This window comes from Cynoglossus semilaevis, chromosome 10 (genome assembly GCF_000523025.1).
Source record: "Cynoglossus semilaevis isolate Cse_v1.0 chromosome 10, Cse_v1.0, whole genome shotgun sequence".
NCBI classification, from domain to species: Eukaryota; Metazoa; Chordata; class Actinopteri; order Pleuronectiformes; family Cynoglossidae; genus Cynoglossus; species Cynoglossus semilaevis.
Window position 1 is genome coordinate 18,325,018 of NC_024316.1, and position 17,540 is coordinate 18,342,557.

Below are 17,540 nucleotides of genomic sequence, written 5' to 3' on the forward strand. Positions count from 1 at the left end.
CCAAATAAAAAAATACCCCTTTCAAATAACAATAAAAAATATAAACGTGTGAAAGAGAAATTAAATACTTTTTTTTCTGAAATGCTGATGAGCTTTTCCTACCACTTGCTGTATAACTTCACATTTTCTCCCACTAGGGGGCAGGATAGTTCTCATACCCAGCCTCCGTAGAGCAGCTTGTTCGGCAGGTAAACGCTGGTGAGGAAATCAGGAGCAATGGTTGCCAGGGCCTGTATTTCAGCCTTGACCTTAGTCTGCTGCATTAGCGCCATCTACAGCAAAAACAAAGAACAACTGTAAACAACTTCATATCATCAGCAAATTCCAATTGAACAAAATGGTTGTCAGATATTTCCTAATACGTTATGTCACTCAGGAAAAGTTGGGAGACTAAGCTGTGTTAGGTGGCACACAATTCTGATTGGCCGTTAGGGTCACATGGTCACATCTATACGTTCTAAGTCGTTTGCCTTCACTCAAGATGCAGAAAGAAGAAGCAGGGAGGAAATATTTTCCAGGACACCTAACTTTGTTTCTGTCTCCAAACATTTTCCAGGACTGAACTGTTGCACATTAATTTTCCAAGGTTTCCAAGGCAGAGGGAACTCTACCTTAGTTTGCCAAAGCACCGCTCCTTTGGTGAAGTGATTATTGAGGGCAGTAAAACTAAATGTTTTTTTTGTAGAGATATGATTTTTTTGGAGATGAGTGATCAACCTTCCACCATCACATCATCACAGGTTAAAACTCAAACTTTTTAAGTCACTAGTAGAAAAAAAACCTCTCACTCAGTTCTGGGCTCCAAGTATCATAAAAGTGAACATGAGACCAGATTGAACAAACCCATTTCCATCTGGTCCACAACAGTGTGATGCACTTTCACTTTTGTGATTTTTCCCCCCAGCAACATCATGAAAAGCAGCATCATGAAAAGGGCAAACACTGGCCAAGTTGCCCTTTTACCATAATTATAGGTACGACAGTAAAGGTTCATATTATAATGTATTGGGAAAATCCATACATTTTTATAGCCATCTACACAGTGTCACTCAACTGTTATAAATATATTGGGTTTATTCATCTTTTCCAGAAGCTCATTTTCAACATGTTTTCAACCATGGTGGTCGTTTATTTTTTTTAAGAAAAAGAAAATCCCCCCATGTTTTCAACCATGGTGGTCGTTTATTTCTTTAAGAAAAAGAACCCCCCCCACAAAAATGGGGGTGTAGACACACATATATGGATAAAAATATATTGTATTCACACACTATATGTTTCTATTTAGCCTCTCCCTTTCCTCACCTCTTTCTTCCAGTTGGGATGGCTGGTTAAGAAGGGCCTTTTGAGGAGGCTGTTGAGTTTGATTTCATCTCTGTGGGTGAGAGGAACCAAGGCATCCTGGTGAACCCGCAACCTAAAATATCAAATGTTGATTTTACTACACATGACAGAGTTAATTTCCTGAAGGTGACTGTGGGCAGAAAGCTCTTCTGTTGACTCAATGTTGTTCCACTAGGTTCTTTCCCCCCCCTTATTTTCAATAGACTCTTTACAGGAGTCATTATATATATTTAGTGGGAAACATAAAAAGAACAGTATGGACTACAATTAAATGTATGTCAAGAAGCCCTTTCAGCCCTAATTTGTTGAAAAGAGACATGTATTTAAAACTCAATATCCGCCGAGACGATGCGACTTCAAGGGGGGAAAAGTAAGGCGACAGCAACAGAAACCAAAACAAACCATTTAAATGTACCCAGAATATAATCCCAATTAGAGGCAGGAGGAGGAAGTAGGAAGTAGTAAATGTTGAGTCCAAACCTCTGGATGTCAGAGGGGAGAAGGCCTAGCCACATAAGGCTGGGGATGGTCAGACTGTGGGCCTCAAACGACATGGACTGTGGAAATACCCGTGCACACACAAACACAAATACAGCTGCTCACATACACAGAGAAGAAACAGCCCTGTGTGTACAGTTTATTGTAAAAAAAAAACAACATGTCAGCAGACACAATTGTATTTTAAAAGGTTTCACACCACGATTAGCGAGGATGTGATGATACGTCACAGGTCAAAGATACTGCAGTGATAAATACTGAGGTGTGTGTTACATCCTTTTTAAAGAGGCCTAAAGAGTGACTTAATGACATGTTGCTCACAGAGAAGTTCAACAGGTCACGTTGGATAATGTAAACTACAGGACTAACAGAACAAAACTCACCAGTGATCCATATTTGTAAATGCACATAATCTCAATGCCTGGGAAAGTACGAGGGAGACGGGGGGGAGGGTGAAGGGGGGGGAGCAGAAAGTGTGAGAGAAAGAGGGAGGGAGGGAGAAAGAGAGCAACAACCAGCATGCCAGAGCAATTATCCACCAGGATGTGTAACGGAGCCTAGAACAAAGTAAAGCATTACATGTGTGTCTGGCCATGTGACGTGAAGAGGTATGGAAACAATGGAAACTAGAGTCAGTCCACCTGCACGAGATCAGGCCAACGGAAATAACAGGCAGACCAGGCAGGATGGCAGGTGCTAACATCTGCTGCCTTAGTGGGACATGCAGCCCTACACAGTGTGTGAGTGTGTGTGTGTGAGTGTACACATGAAAAGAAAGTGAAGTGTGTGTGTTTACCATGAGGGTCAGCGTCCACCAGAGCAAAGACAGGGATGTGTAACACATCCCACAGCTTCCTCACCATCAACCTGCTGTTCACATCTGGTACACCTTTACCCTAATGGACCACAAAACACCGCGAGAAGCCGGAGTGAGTGTAATTATTATGATTAAGTTTAAACGTGCCAATAAATGTGGAGTCCAAAGAAACACACACTGTTATCATGATGCAGGGATGGAGTTTGGAGCAGAAGTCTTCATCAAGCAAAGTCTGGAACGTGGCATCCTTCTCAACTATCAGGACAAACTTCGCCGAAGACACAATGTCTGAATGTGTTAAAGAAAAACCTTTGACGGCAGAACTGCATTTTTCAAAGTCATTTCAAAGAACTTAAGAACGTTAACTGACTGAGAACACACACAGACATGATGCAGTAAGTACAAGTAGTAAAACGTTTCCATCTTTATACCAAGGATACTTCTGATCCCACTGATATTTGATGAAAGCTGAACAGCCTAGAACAGAACAGAACAGCAGTGTGTCAACAAGTTCTCACCACAGATTACATTTCTGTTCAATGTGATCCCTGCGGTTCTGCTGTGTTACTGTGTTGGATGATGATGATGCCCTGCTGAGCTGTGGACACATGGTGCTGTAAAGCTGTGATTGGCTGATTTCTATCACATGTTCTACTGAGACCTGCAACAGTTAAATCAAATGTGGTGGGAAAAAAACCACATGTTCTACTGAGACCTGCAGCAGTCAATTATATCAAATGTGGTGGGAAAAAAAACCTTAGTGATAAAATATGTCAAAGTTCTTGGTGTAAAATGCAGGGTTTGTGAAGACAAACGACTCATGAATGTCAGTGTTAACGGTTGTTTGTCTCGTCTCTCTGTTGGACAGGTGTCCAGGGTGTAACCCCGCCTTCAACAATGAATGACTGGATTGCCTCCAGTTGACCCCGAGAACCTCAAAAAGCATTATGTGGTACATACTAAGTAAACAACTAAATAAGTCAATAAGTAATTCTTAATAATGTTACAGTTACAGTATCATTGATAATCAGCCGGTAACTGTCGACTGTTTAACAAACTCACAGCAGAGCTGCAGTGACAGTCGATCCTTGTGCCGTCCTCCTCCATGTACTGCAGATCACCAGCAATTAATCCCTTGGTCGTGGCCAACTGGTACAGAGACAATGGCTCACACATCAACATGTTGTATACAGTAGCAATATGTGGAATTTTGTTCATAAGAGACAAACACAGACTGAACGTATTAAGGTGGGACCTACACAGACGATAACACTCACCACGTGAAGTGATCGTCGAGGGGCTTTCAGCAGGCAGGACAGGTCATCAACGATAGAATCAACAGTGGCCTGTGAACCAAACAGCTGCATGTTTCTGTAGTAGATGTCTCTGTGAAAGGAAAATGTAAAAGAGTATAAGTTGACATTCCACGACTTCACTGAAGTTCCCCCAAAGATGTGGAGGGATATTGGGGTTACCTTTTTGTGGCATATTTGTTGCTCTGCACCAGTCTGTAGACCACTGAGAGAATCTTGAGAATTTGTGCTACAGACAAACGACAATTTTTAACAATGACATTATACTTCACACCAAGAGTAGGGAGTTTTCAAAATAATGTGTTTTTATTCATCTGTTAGTATTGCAGTCTTAATGACATCACATATACATTTTTAAATATTGCCAGATTATCTTTAAATGAAGAAAGTAAATAGAGTCGATTCTCTTTGAAGGAAGTAACGCAGTAAAAATAAAGTATACTTTTTCCATTGTGCCCTACTGTGCCCCAGTACCAAATATTATCTATATATTATCTACGAAACAGTCCTACTGTGCCCCAGTACCAAATATTATCTACGAAACAGTCCGCGGACCAGGGGTTGGGTATCCCTGCCTTATATCACAACTGTTATGGTCTGGAGTTGGGAAAAAAAAACCACATTCTGTTTTTAATTAGTCCATACATGTGGAAAACTGATGCCACGAGGCCTCTTTCAATATCCTGTGTCACTGCCAATTTGCCACCTAAAACTGAAATTGACTTTTAGATGATGCACATGTTCACAATAAATACAAAACACAAGCCACATGGTGTAAAAAGAATGGTACAGCTGCACAGGTTTCAGCTAACAGATGAACGTGAACTAAAGAAACGGAAGTATCTCCTCACCAAATTTAGTGACAGACGAAACACAGTTGCTCCTGACGGAAACAACGGCACTTTCTGAACTCATCTGAAACCCAACGGAACGGTCGAACCTTCAGTGAAAAGTAACGACAGAAAAACAAACACTGCAGTTTTAGTGGGTAAAGAATGAAGTAAAAAAACAAAAGTAATGTAAATATCAGAACAGACTGTGTGTGTTTCATGTCTTCCACAGCGTTAAAAGGAAACATATTCAGCCTGTAAGCCATGCAAAATTCCCCCTTCCCTCAGGGCTTCCTATGTGAAAAGCACCTTCCTCCTACTTTCCTTTCCTACCTCCTCAGAAACCTTCTGTGGGTTTGTGGGACATATGAAAGGGTTAATCTAGAATGTGCTCCAGGCAGCTGCAGATTTGATCCAAAGAAGACTAGACAGTTTGCTTTGCCGAGAGCACGAGGTCTTAGCAACCTCTTCACATAAAGACCCTCAGAAATAAGTGTGTGTGGACAAATCCCTTTGAATCCTTTATCAGTTTGTCATCTTTTAAGTCCAGGAAGTTATTTCAACTTCAAGGCTTCCAGGCTTTTTTTTTTTTTACGTTGCCAAAGCTTAAATAAGAATAAAAACAAAAACACCCCTCAGACAAATTCAGACTGTCTTCAGTGTGTACATGTAAATTCAACAGCACTGGTATCATCCTGTGTGGCCTGACCTCCCACAATACACCCTGTGTATGGAGGTGTTTGTTTTATTTGCTTTTTCTTTAAACATCAATGTTTGTGTTGATCTTTAGACACCACAGAATCAATATACAACATCGAATAGAGTGGGATATTTAAAACCAGTTACCTGACATTGTCCCATCTGGCTCTGTTGGGCACTGACAGGACCGGGGCCTCGTCTCTGGACAGACTGGTCACTATTCCCAGGATTACATTTTCAATAGCTGTCAAGACTTCCTTGCTGGAAATAGAACACACTGAGGTTATACTATTTATTGGAATTACAGAAATGGATTTTTACAGAAAGATCACTCATTCATCTCAACAACTCAGATTATTGTAGAGCCGATGTAACAGGATGAAGGTAACTCAGATTATTGTAGAGCCGATGTAATAGGATGAAGGTAAAAAAAAAGTCATCAGGTTAGGCCTAGATCATGAGAAGTCTTGATCCAACAAAATCTTGTAATTCTCTAATATGAATAAAGCCAAAAATGTGGACAAGAAGTAGCCATAAACTATGACCTGTGTATCATTATGGTCTGTACCAATGTTCTAGGTCTTCAATACAACTCAATGTCAGTTTTATGACGACCACTCGGAAGGAAACAATGAAAGTACAAAGTCTGAGTGATTCTTTGCGATGACACCATGTGTTATTGACACTTATGACAGTTCTGGTTGCAAATGACTTCTGTTAACATCTAAATAATTCAAATGATAATGTTTTGTTCAATTTCTTAGTGTTTCATTACACTATATTCTGCTATTTTGGCCTTTTATTGTAGTATTTTTACAGTATATTTTATTATATTTTTAGGTTTTGCTAACAAAAGCAATTCTAATCTATTTCTTCCTAACATTTTCAAATAAAACTAGTATAATAGCTACAAACAAAAGTAATTTCCAATGAGTAGCCGTACAATAGACATCTGGTAGCACGGATACCTTTCTCGCTCAGTGATAACAGTAATACCAACCATGACCATAATAAAAATGTTAAAATTGAATCAGAACTCACGAACCCGAGGTCTCCATACCTTTAAAGTAAAAAGAAAATCGCAGACTAACGGCCTTGTGCTGCTACGTTTACAAGGCTAGTTAGCGAATTAACCGGAAAAGGTCGATTGAATGTAAACACGACAGATTCCGATGGTTCGGTTGTATTGGTTCATTCATTCGAACAATACCAAATACTTTTTCCTATTTTTAAACTGCTTTTTGTAGCGGCCATCACTGACGCAATCGTCTCAAGTGCTTATGGCTATTTTAATAAGCGACGGGCAGCAAACCGAGCTAATAACATTGCCAGAGTCCAACGGGCAGCAAACCGAGCTAATAACATTACCAGAGTCCACCACCACCTGTTAGAGCTGTAGCTTCACCTTACAGTAACAGTTGTAACGTATTAACTTAAATATACCTGCTCATTCCCTCCTCCACCTGCGGAGTGTTTTGAATTCCGTTTATCAACCGAGTGCGTAGTTTGTCAAGTTCAGAAAACATGGCCGCTTCTCTGGATGCAGTGGAACTCACCTTCCCGCCGAAAGATTTAGATGGTCACATGATCCCGATCCGGCAAATTAATTGGCTGAAGTGAAGCACTGACGATATTTTTTCTTTTCTTACTAAACTGTGAAATAAAATTATTATCTTTTTCTTTATTTTTAATTACATAAGTGGATTACACAAAAAAGTACAGTTCACGTGTTTATCTTAGAGAAACAATCATTAAAAAAAGTTTTGGATTTCAATGCTTTATATCCCTGGTGTCGTTTTAATACAAAAACGTATGGTAAAACATATGCAATATGTAACTCGGACATATTGTTTACGTTAATTTAATACAAAAACGTATGGTAAAACATGTGCAATATGTAACTCTATGTAGCTATATGTTTATCATGAGTTCTTATGGCAAAATATCTTAAGAGTTCATATCCCTAATACGGGTTATTTCATTAAACCTTTAACTTGGTCATGTTTCACAGAAACTTTTTTATTACATTCAGGATATTTTCATTTTAATTAATATTTAATTCATCCTATTTTGATTTTAACTTTTTAACTTTGGGAGCTGGAGCCAATCACAGCAGACGTAGAAACTGCACCGGTAGATTAAAGGACCACATACAGAGACAAACAACCATTACTAACTATGGCCAATTTGACCTGTCCACTCTAACACAGTCGTAATTTCTCTTTTTGAGCTGCGGAAAAAAAAAGGTAATTTCTCTTTTTGAGCTGCGGAAAAGAAAAGAAAAAGATACTGAAGTACAAGAACATAACACATATAATGAGAACATGGAAACTTTACTCCACAAAAGTCCAAACTGACCATCTGTCTGAGTCTGGATGCTAACCTGTGAACTTCACGCTGTGAAGCATCAGTGTTAATCACCACTCCGACACGGGCCTTGGTGATCAATCAGAATAACGTCCGCAGCAGAAAGGCCGACTTAGCCTTTTGGCCTATTCCGTATTTCTGAGGTGGAAGTTTTTCACATTTTAAATACCCATCAGCCCTTTGTTCAGTCAATCGTCTGTGTTATGCATTAGGTTTTTTTTCTTTTTTCCTAAAAAAGGCCTCAAACATTTGTTTTCATTTGATATTTGGCTTCGACTAAGGTTTTCCAGACGTCTAGACATGACAGTGAACAGAATTAATTTACACTGCCACTGTGAATTATTATAACGTTCTCATTGTAATATTTTGAATATTACAAAACTTTAACCTTATTTTGTTTTATGAAACTAAACTATTTATAGAGAATATAATTTTTTGGGGCTCGTCCTGACTAAATTTCTACGAAGTTCAATATCTGCCTTAGTGGAATCTTCTGGTGTTTTTGTCACAGACACAGCAGCATTTCCCCTGTTGGACATAGGGTGGACAACCTGTTAGGGAGAGAGAAAAAAAAAGGTTACCAGAGTAACACAGGTTGCAGAGTAAAATGACACACGATTGGTTAATCAAACTCTGATGACTTATGCTGTTCTTTGTATTTTGTTTATAAGTTATGCTTTTTTTTTGCAGAAAAAAAAGTCCTTAGCAGTTGAGTTTACTGTAACAGGAAGTACTTGACCAATTAGAACTGTTTTATTGCTGGACCAAAAACATTCAGAACCTGTTTGTGGGTTCTTCTGTTGTTGAAACACAGACCTGTGAGGATTCTGTAACCATTAGGTCATCCATGAAACCCCACCTACCAGAATTGCTAGCAGGCAAGCTGTGTGTTTGCAGAGACACTGCCGTTTTGTTTCACGGTTTGATGGCCTGTGTGTGTGTGTGTGAGAGAAAGTCAGGATCTATAGAGAAGACGTCCAAACGCAGTCATGACCCTGAATATCGTTACTGTGTTCCTTCACTTCAATGGTTTTGGCAAGTTGCTTCCGTTGTATTAGCCTTTAATTTCCGAGTAATTGCCATCTCTAAGTAATGAGCAACGACCCCTCACCCAAAGGAAAAAATAACCACAGGTCTTCAAGGACCTTATTTTCAGACCCCCGCTGTTCCTTTGGCCCAGGAGAGATCTGAGTTGAGTGTCAGGCTCTAACCCGAGGAGACAGAGTGCAACGAGTCATGCGCTTGTCTCAGGATGAGTGTTTGTGCTCAGCCGGGGGGGGTTGGGGGACTGAGGGCTGCAGGGTCACAGGAAAGAAGATTGGGGGGTGGGTGTGCAGTCAGTGCAGGTGAGGGAGATTAGCTGCAGCTCGAGGCCCAGAGAACCTAAATACAGATCTATCAGTCTAATCCTCACAAATAGAAAACAGAGCTGCTTTTCCTTCACAATCCACACACTTTAGCACATCCACCTCCTGTCCCCGCGCCCTCACCCCCCTCCCTCCCTCCCTTCCTCCCCCTTTCTACCTTGGGCTCTCCAGCTCCTCTGTTTCTCATCAGCTTTTGGCATGAGCTCCTCTGGCTCCACTGCCTCCTCTCTAATGGCCCCTCAGACCAGCGTGAGCCTGAGCAGACTCATCCAGCGGGCTCCTCTCTGATTGACAGGCCAATGCTGCTTCACAGGGTGATGAGAGCAGGAGTCAAAGGGCCCAGGCCCTGAGCTGCAACGACAGGAATCTAAATGGGACCTTTGGCTGGAGCTGCGTGGACCTTATCAGGTCCTCACACCTCAGTAATGGATGCTGATAAGCGTGTGTGTGTGTGTGTGTGTGTGGAGACCGGCCCAGTGTCAGTGCAGCGATGATGACAGAGTGATAATATCCTCAGATAGATAAGCCTCGCTAAGCTGCACATTATGGGAGGCTTAACTAAGACTAAAACTGAGGCACAAACTCTGGCACCAGCTGTAACTGACGGGTTGGACCCACGGTCACAGACAAACCAGACACCAGTGGAAACAGACACTGAGCAGAGACCGCAGCAGAGGACGATCAATACAAGTTCACTTTACTTTCGTCTGGTTCCTTCAGGACGATCTGTTTTTTTGGTCCTTCAGCAGTGACCTGTTTTAGACCTCAGCTTCATCGGGACGTCGATGGATGGAATGATCGGGAAAAATGTGTCTAAAATGCAGGAAGCAGGGCTTTACTGGAGGTTGAGCAGAGACACAGACTCCTCCTGAGTTGATGAAACTGTACGTGATGTGTGTTTAATAAATAAGAAGCTAAAGATTTCAAAGAGATTGACGGGACTTGGAGTCAATAAACTCTCACCACAGACAGACCTTCAATCACAGATAGATGGGATGTACAAAGTGAACTGTTTCAAAGCTGTTTCATTTACCCCCCTCCCCCCCCCCATCTCCCCCCCCACCCCGCCCCCCTCTTTCTCCTGCAGGTCCCACAGCTGTATTTCATATGTTCATGAGGCCCCTGTGAGTGTGAGACAACAGACGGGAACATTTGAACAAAGCTCTGCTCCACCTGGTAACACTGTTTCAACGGGATGCCAGTTTGTGCTGTGGGTGAGCCATAACCCCCCCTCTCTGACCCCCCTCCACCACCACCCTTAAGTGTAGTAAAACCCCACTATCATCTACATTATACTGGTTTATCAGCCATGTTTTTAATATTGAAACATGACTGAGATGAAACAGACAGACAGACCTTTACTCTCTGACGTGGTCTGGTGGTGAAGGACCCTCCAGGGGTTTGGAGCTCACTGCTGTGTGGTCTTCTCTGGAGCTCAGGGTCAACATCGCCACCTGTGGCAGCCCTGCATTATTTACACAGACTGGTAGAAGGAGTTCATCAGAAAATGAACTTCAACGGTTCAATATTCTGCTCCACAGTAATGGATGAGGTGATACAGGTCCTGGAGGGTGTGTGTGTGTGTGTGACTGGCTGTGTAAATATTAGTGTGTGTGTGTGTGTACACACAGAACACAGAGTTTAGTGTAAAATTACTTAGAGGAATTGTAGCAGCTCTTCTCTGTCAGTTTGTTTTCTCTGTGAGTGCCTTTGAGCAAAGGTTCAAAGAGTGTTTGTTCTGATTTTCTTCCTCCTCCTCCTTGTCAAAGGCCTCTCTCTCTCTCTCTCTTCCTCCCACCCTTCCTCTCTCTCTCTATCTCACCCGGCCGGGCCTCAGCTGCTGCCCTCTGTTTACTGTGACTGTCACAAAGAAGACGAAAACAAACCAGGATCTGTCCCTGTCGTCTTGATCCACTCTGTCGGCCCAGCTCTGGACATGAAGACAGGTGAGGACTGGGGGTCTGGACGGACCAGGGTCTGGATGGACCAGGGTCTGGACGGACCAGGGGCTGGACGGACCAGGGTCTGGATGGACCAGGGTCTGGACGGACCAGGGGCTGGACGGACCAGGGTCTGGATGGACCAGGGTCTGGACGGACCAGGGTCCGGACGGACCAGGAGTCCACCAAATTAAATCAATAGCACAGGTGTGCTAACTCATCTATGCTATTGATTTGATTTGGTTTTCACTCATGTTTGTAAATGTGACTCTGCTTCACTTTATATATTAACAAACTCAATATAACATACATTTTTTCCCTGCTATCATTTCCTCAGTCTGAATTCTAAGCTAATCTGAAAACAGTGACGTCTGCTGTGATGTCATGTGATTTGTGAACTATTCAGATAAACATGACTTGACTCGACTTGAGGATGAAAGAGCAGGAGAATGGGCGGGGGGGGGGGGGTGTCAACAAGAGGGAGAGAGAGCTGTATGGTAACAACTGAAGCCAGATGCTCCTGGAGCTGCAGGTTCTAAACCGCTGTAACGCAAACACCTGCGGCCGTTCACTGAATCCGTCTGAGGTTCCGGATACAAGTGTTTACTCGGAGCAGGCTGCTACTAAAGGTCCTTGAAAACAAACACCGGATTAGATCTACAGACATGAGCACCGACAGTGGGCGTGTTAGCTGACGGGCTGTCGTTTAAAAAATAAAGAGAAGTGGAACACAAAGAACCATGTTAACGAGCAGGAAGACGAATCGAGTGCAGAACATCCCAAAGACACGCTGCGTCTTTTCATCTAGCCGTGGTTAGCAATCCCCCAACCCCGGAAGTCAAGTCACCTGACCAGCTCTGGTCCAATGATGCATCAGGTACAGAGTTCTTATCCTGATATTTTGTTTCCTGATCCCGTATCAATCTCCTCAGTCATTGATCAGTTATTGATTTTTTTCTCACCAATTCCCAGTCCAATATTGGGGGGGGAGTACCTCAATATATCATCGTACCCTGTGTCTGTTACAACACTTCTCAAAAGGAGAAAATCAAATAAAAATAAAGGACCAGGGTTTGAGAAACACTGACATCTAATGGTGTAACAAAGGAATCCTTCACTCACCCCTCCTTCTGTGGTGGCCTTCACATTCCTGACAGGATGCCATTCTTCTCCACTTCAAGTAGTAATCTGCAGCTTCAAACTGTGAAACCCAGGTCCGTACGTCTGGTCCAGACGAAAAACCTGCAGCCGGAATACGACAGGTTGTTTCTAAGACGGCTCCTGGGATTGGCTCCGGTCCGCAATGACCCTAAAAAACAAGGATGAAGAAGTAAAAGATAAAAGAACCGAAAAATGAAAAAAGTGGAGAATAATGTGTGTGTTTATCGATGATCAATATAGAAAATAATTAATAACATTATCAGTAAGTATACAGTAACAGCGGTCTAGGCCTGTACGGCCTGGCAGTTGTACCAGAGCATTAGCTTTATCAAAGGTTTGAGTTTTTTTAAAAAAAGGAAAACACTTGTTGATCTTCAAAGTGTCTCTTTCTTTCATTGACATATATATATATTAAAACACTTGTTGATCTTCAAAGTGTCTTTTTTTTTCATTGATATATATATATATTTTTTTCTCAGACGCCTTCATATTCTTGTTAAATGGAGCGACTCCCCGTACGACTGGTCACGTGACGAACTTTTGATTCCGTATCCTTGGATACCGAGTGTCATTTCTAGCAGTAATAACACTAAACATCTGACGTCATCCGACAAGTAGGGCAGTGATCCAGGAAATATTTGAGTTTGAGCGGTGAGGAAATCATAAAGTGAGTTTTTAAAAATCAGTACCAGTTCGTATTTACACATGGTACCTCCAGTCATTCCTCCACAGATAAGAGAAGGCCAAGTTGGTGGCTCCTCTCTCTCTCTCTCTCTCCCTCTCTCTCTCTCTCCTGCTCCTCCCAGCACACAGCGCCTCCTCACTCCGTGAAGCGCTTCTCCTCTCAGCCTTCACTGTGGAGTTGAAGGGTGCACACACACACTCACACACACTCACACGCACGTACACACGCGAGCTGGATGAACAGCGAGTTCCGCGTCAGCAGCGTTTGTCCCGGAGAAGCTCCGATAACGAGATCGGCAGTGAAAACATCGGTCCATGTGGGAGAGTTCCCTCAACATGAGGATCACTGACTGAGTTCGGACTCTAACGCACACTGTCCGGGGACTACAGTTCAGAACCCACTTCAACTGGAGTTTCACTGTCGGGCGCAATTACGCACCAGTACGATGGCACTGGTTTTGGACAGACGGGCTCCGGTGCTGCTCCTGGCGTGGAGCTACTGCGTCCTGGCGGACTTCGCCTTCACGAACTTCACCCTGGACAACGAGTTCCACTCCAGCTTCATCCACCGTCGCCTGAAGAGCCAGGAGCGCAGGGAAATGCAGCGGGAGATCCTGTCGATCCTCGGGCTCCCGCACCGGCCGCGACCCCACCTCTACGGAAAACACAACGCAGCCCCGATGTTCATGTTGGACTTGTACAACGCCATGTCCACGGAGGGTGGCGAGGACAGATACTCCTATCCTTACAAGCCCGTCTTCACCACCCAGGGCCCCCCCATCGCCAGCCTGCAGGACAACAACTTCTTGAACGATGCAGACATGGTGATGAGCTTCGTCAATTTAGGTAGGCTGCTCAATCTGTGGCTCCCGGAGTAAAGACGAGCCGGGCTTTACAAACTTACAGCATCACATTCAATACTTTATCAAATTCTGGGTCATAAAAAGCATTGTTTTATCATTTTAACCATGAAAAAAACAACAAAACAAATCGTTTCATTGATGCTAAACTGCTGGTTCTCAGGTGCAGAGTTAAAGGTTTGGTTAATGACGTCATTATCGCTGTCAGAAAGTTGACTGACAATGTTGCTGCCACTTGTTGCCACTGATGGCTGAGAGGGTTTTCAAGACCCTAACGTGGGTCAGACCCACGGTCCTCAGAGGACATAGAACCGAATGGAATAGAACCTAAATAGAAAAGTTGAAGGAGGAAAATAAAAACAATAGATGATACGGCAGAATCAAATATCAACTTTACACAGTTGTGTTTATGTTTATGGCACCGGTTTATACTGTATTTTGTACTGTTGAACGTGAAAAATAATTCAGTAGAAAAACAGTTTGTTTGTTTGACCAGTTGAACAGCAGATGTGTCTGAAGTTAGATTTTTTTTTTTTTTACCTGCAGTTTTCTTTTTGTTTTTTTACGTTTTGTTATTTTTTTTTACCTGCAGTTTTCTTTTTTTACGTTTTGTTTTTTTTTTTGCTGGTCCACCTGCGTGGGCTGACATGAGAGAAACCACAACAACATGTGGACGAGCAGCTCTGTGAGAGGAAGTGCAGTTTTACAGCTAATAGCCAACAGGACTGTCACATTCCAGGGTGGCGTTCTGTCAAACAGCTGTGCCGTCTGCTAATGTTCAGGTGCTGCACGGCGCGGAGGAGAGCGAGGGACGAGTCAGCAGCTAATATGTCAACCATGTGTTATCTGAAGAATGGATAAGTCAACATCAGAATGAGTTCAAAGTTCACTCAGTTCCTCCTTCGCTCTTATCACCCGATCGAGCTGCAGAAAATAAACGTGTGCAAATCGTCGGCCGTCGGATGAAACTCTTCTGCCGTATTTTGTCGTGGTTTCGTTTCTGCACAAAAAAAAAAAAAATACTTGGTTTGTACTGCGAGGCTAACTGTGCTGATCTAATCCGTCTGGTTCTAGTTATTAGGTCACTCAGTAGCTGCAGGAAGGAGCAAGTTTACGAACGGGGGTGTGAGAAAATAACAATACATTGAAATATCGTGATATTTTGTTTCGCAATTCCATATCGATTGTATCAATATTTATCAACAGTTAAATATCCATGTTGGTTGGTTCATTTTTTTGACTTTTTTCTTCTTGTCTGGTGTTTACGTCGTAGCACATACTGCCTATAGTATCACAGTATATCGCAATACATCGTATCGTTGCCCGTGTATTGCGATACGTATCGCCAGATTCTCGCCAATACACAGCACTACTATGAACACACACATCCACATACGACATGACCAGTAACAACACTGGCTCAAGACTGGGGTTTTTTTTAAGTCTCAGAAGGTAACAGTTATAATGAAGTACCCGGTACACGGTAATACTTCATTCTAGCTCAGTTCTACGTTTTGAGTAAAACAAACAGCGTAGTACAACAGAGAGAGAGAGAGAGAGAGAGAGACTGCCACACGGTGGAGAGTGGAGGGAGCAGGGAGTTTACACTGAATCCTGGAAAGATCATTGCCGGAACATCCTGTGGGGGGGTGACACTGGCTCTTCCACTGTACTGTGTAATTACTGTGGGAGCTGCAGCATTGTGACTATTTTTGACGGGCTGTGACACAGATGGATTTGACCACAGAGACTCACAAAGTCAAGGGCCTCGGAAACTCAAGGCCAAGGCTGTGGAGGGAGGGGTCATCGGTACCAGGTCAACACCATGTGTAGGAGGGTGGGCTGTAGATGGTACTATTGTTACAGACCTCAGTATCGACATCGTGGTTTGGGACATTTTCGTCACAGAAAGACATGATTTTTTTTTTTTCCGATCGTTCGTTAACCAGCTGTTACACATGGTTTCGCACTCGCAGTTTATGAAACTGATGACAACTACTGAGGAATACTGTCGCTGCCTCTCACAGCTGGTTTTTCCTCCTGGTACCAGTCAAACCCACCGATGGTGTTTGGACTGAGTCGGCATCTTTTTAATCACAGACAATTTCAACTTATCTTTCACCACTGCTGGAAAACCGTAGCGTTACCAAACCGACCTGAAATAGATCGCTTCCAATCAATATTCGAGGCTAATCTGTGCTAACCGCTAACTAATGTAAAGATGGTTGGACAAACTGGCGGCGCGAGCGGTGGTTGGTTCTTAATGCAGTCGCAGCATTTGGTTGTTAAAGATGTTAGCGATGGTTGTTGGAGATGCAGCGATCGCAATTTTCTTGGCTGATTCAGAATATCTTTTTTTTTGTTTTGTTTTTGCTGATTCCTATTTCCTTCAGAACAAAACTTTATTCTCACAACCAGTGACTGTGAAACATTTCCCTCTGGTTCAACGACTTTCAAAATAAACTTATTGGTGACTGGAACGAGGTACTAAATAAAAATGGTTCCCGTTCAGTTCACGGTGGCGTCACCACAGCTAACAGTACTGTCACATATATCACAGAGACACAGCTAACGTTAGCGATGTTAGCTTCAGCTTGTCAGCGTGAGCTTCCTGTTCCTCTACATCATCAGTTGATTGGTGCACGTCCTGCTTTACAGCGTGTTCGTAGTTTGGACGATGACGACGGCAGTGGCTTCTCGCGGTATATACTACCGCGCTAACGCAGCCCGTCCACGCCGTGCCACTCACAGGATACACAAATAGAGCGAGCGCTCCGTCTCTCATCATCTGTGTGTCCGTCTTCTTTTATCTGGTCCTCGTGGTCTCCTGGTCTCTGGCAGCATTAGCCCTCGGCCATTTCCTCCTGAACCGACCACAGCTTCCAGGGCTGTTACCCACTGTCTGTGTCTTGGTCTGTGTCTGTGTCTGTGCTGCAGTTCAGTTCAGTTCAGTTCAGTTCATGCTAAGACAGTATACGCTGCCAACCAGGCACACGCAAATACACTCATTATGCCCAAGCCCGAGATGCCCATTCACTATTCCCAGACCACAGGAAGAGGCCGTGAGTCGGATGTCTGCTATTTGTGTCCTGGATGACTGAAACAGTATCATCATCACCTCTGTTTATGTCTTTGATTTTGTCTTTTCAAAGCGCCTTAGTCATAGTTTCCTTCTTCTTTCTCTTACCGAATTAAATGCTTTTCTGGGATAAAGTGTTGAGAACGGGTTGGTTGGAAGTTTAAAAAAAGAAAGGTTAGGTGGAAGGAAACGAATCTGGGTTGTTTCTGGTTAAAGTTGACTAACCTTAGTCACATACTTTGCAGATGATGCACTGATTTACCATAAAACGAACCAATGTCTGTTTCCTCATGTTAATGAAAACATGGACATTTCCTACATAGATGAAGAATGGATAGAAGCTGAATGAATGGAGAAGAAAATGAAAGGATTAATGCAAAAAAAAGAAAGAAAACGAACAATGAACAATGACAGGTCCAGGAGGACGAGGACGGCTGTTCAGTTTCAGAACATTTTTCAACACAGGTGTTTGAGAAGAAATGGACAAAATGTAGAATTCTAGGAAATTCTATTAACTGTAGTATGATGGGATGTGATGAGGCACTGGTTGGTGACGTAAACACCCCGCCCCCCCACCACCCCCC

The 17,540-nt window shown here is 42.9% G+C and overlaps 2 protein-coding genes across 13 annotated transcripts in view; one reads left to right on the forward strand and one right to left on the reverse strand.

The window, feature by feature from the left end:
* Positions 1 to 17,540, reverse strand: part of spo11 (SPO11 initiator of meiotic double stranded breaks) — a 27,321-nt gene continuing 9,781 nt past the window's right edge. For 6 of the 12 annotated variants that reach the window (XM_025059011.1, XM_025059007.1, XM_025059006.1 and 3 more), the window contains 16 exons: positions 12,295 to 12,481; positions 10,589 to 10,697; positions 9,390 to 9,583; positions 7,882 to 8,416; positions 5,646 to 5,759; positions 4,821 to 4,909; positions 4,132 to 4,198; positions 3,934 to 4,042; positions 3,719 to 3,805; positions 3,097 to 3,133; positions 2,835 to 2,944; positions 2,636 to 2,735; positions 2,223 to 2,260; positions 1,822 to 1,898; positions 1,303 to 1,414; positions 1 to 272 (listed from right to left, as the gene is read on the reverse strand). In XM_025059011.1, coding sequence (XP_024914779.1) covers positions 153 to 272; positions 1,303 to 1,414; positions 1,822 to 1,898; positions 2,223 to 2,260; positions 2,636 to 2,735; positions 2,835 to 2,944; positions 3,097 to 3,133; positions 3,719 to 3,805; positions 3,934 to 4,042; positions 4,132 to 4,198; positions 4,821 to 4,884 — 921 coding nt within the window. In that variant the 5' untranslated portion in view covers positions 4,885 to 4,909; positions 5,646 to 5,759; positions 7,882 to 8,416; ... (1 more) ...; positions 10,589 to 10,697; positions 12,295 to 12,481 and the 3' untranslated portion in view covers positions 1 to 152. Of the gene's footprint in view, positions 273 to 1,302; positions 1,415 to 1,821; positions 1,899 to 2,222; positions 2,261 to 2,635; positions 2,736 to 2,834; positions 2,945 to 3,096; positions 3,134 to 3,718; positions 3,806 to 3,933; positions 4,043 to 4,131; positions 4,199 to 4,820; positions 4,910 to 5,645; positions 5,760 to 6,941; positions 7,349 to 7,881; positions 8,417 to 8,976; positions 9,078 to 9,389; positions 9,584 to 10,588; positions 10,698 to 11,118; positions 11,210 to 12,294; positions 12,482 to 17,540 lie in introns of those variants that run through there. The other 6 variants (XM_025059010.1, XM_025059013.1, XM_025059008.1 and 3 more) reach the window with 6 other exon arrangements.
* The window catches only part of bmp7b (bone morphogenetic protein 7b), a 17,698-nt gene continuing 13,366 nt past the window's right edge, over positions 13,209 to 17,540 (forward strand). The window contains 1 exon segment of the mRNA NM_001328235.1: positions 13,209 to 13,863. Coding sequence (NP_001315164.1) covers positions 13,464 to 13,863 — 400 coding nt within the window. The 5' untranslated portion in view covers positions 13,209 to 13,463.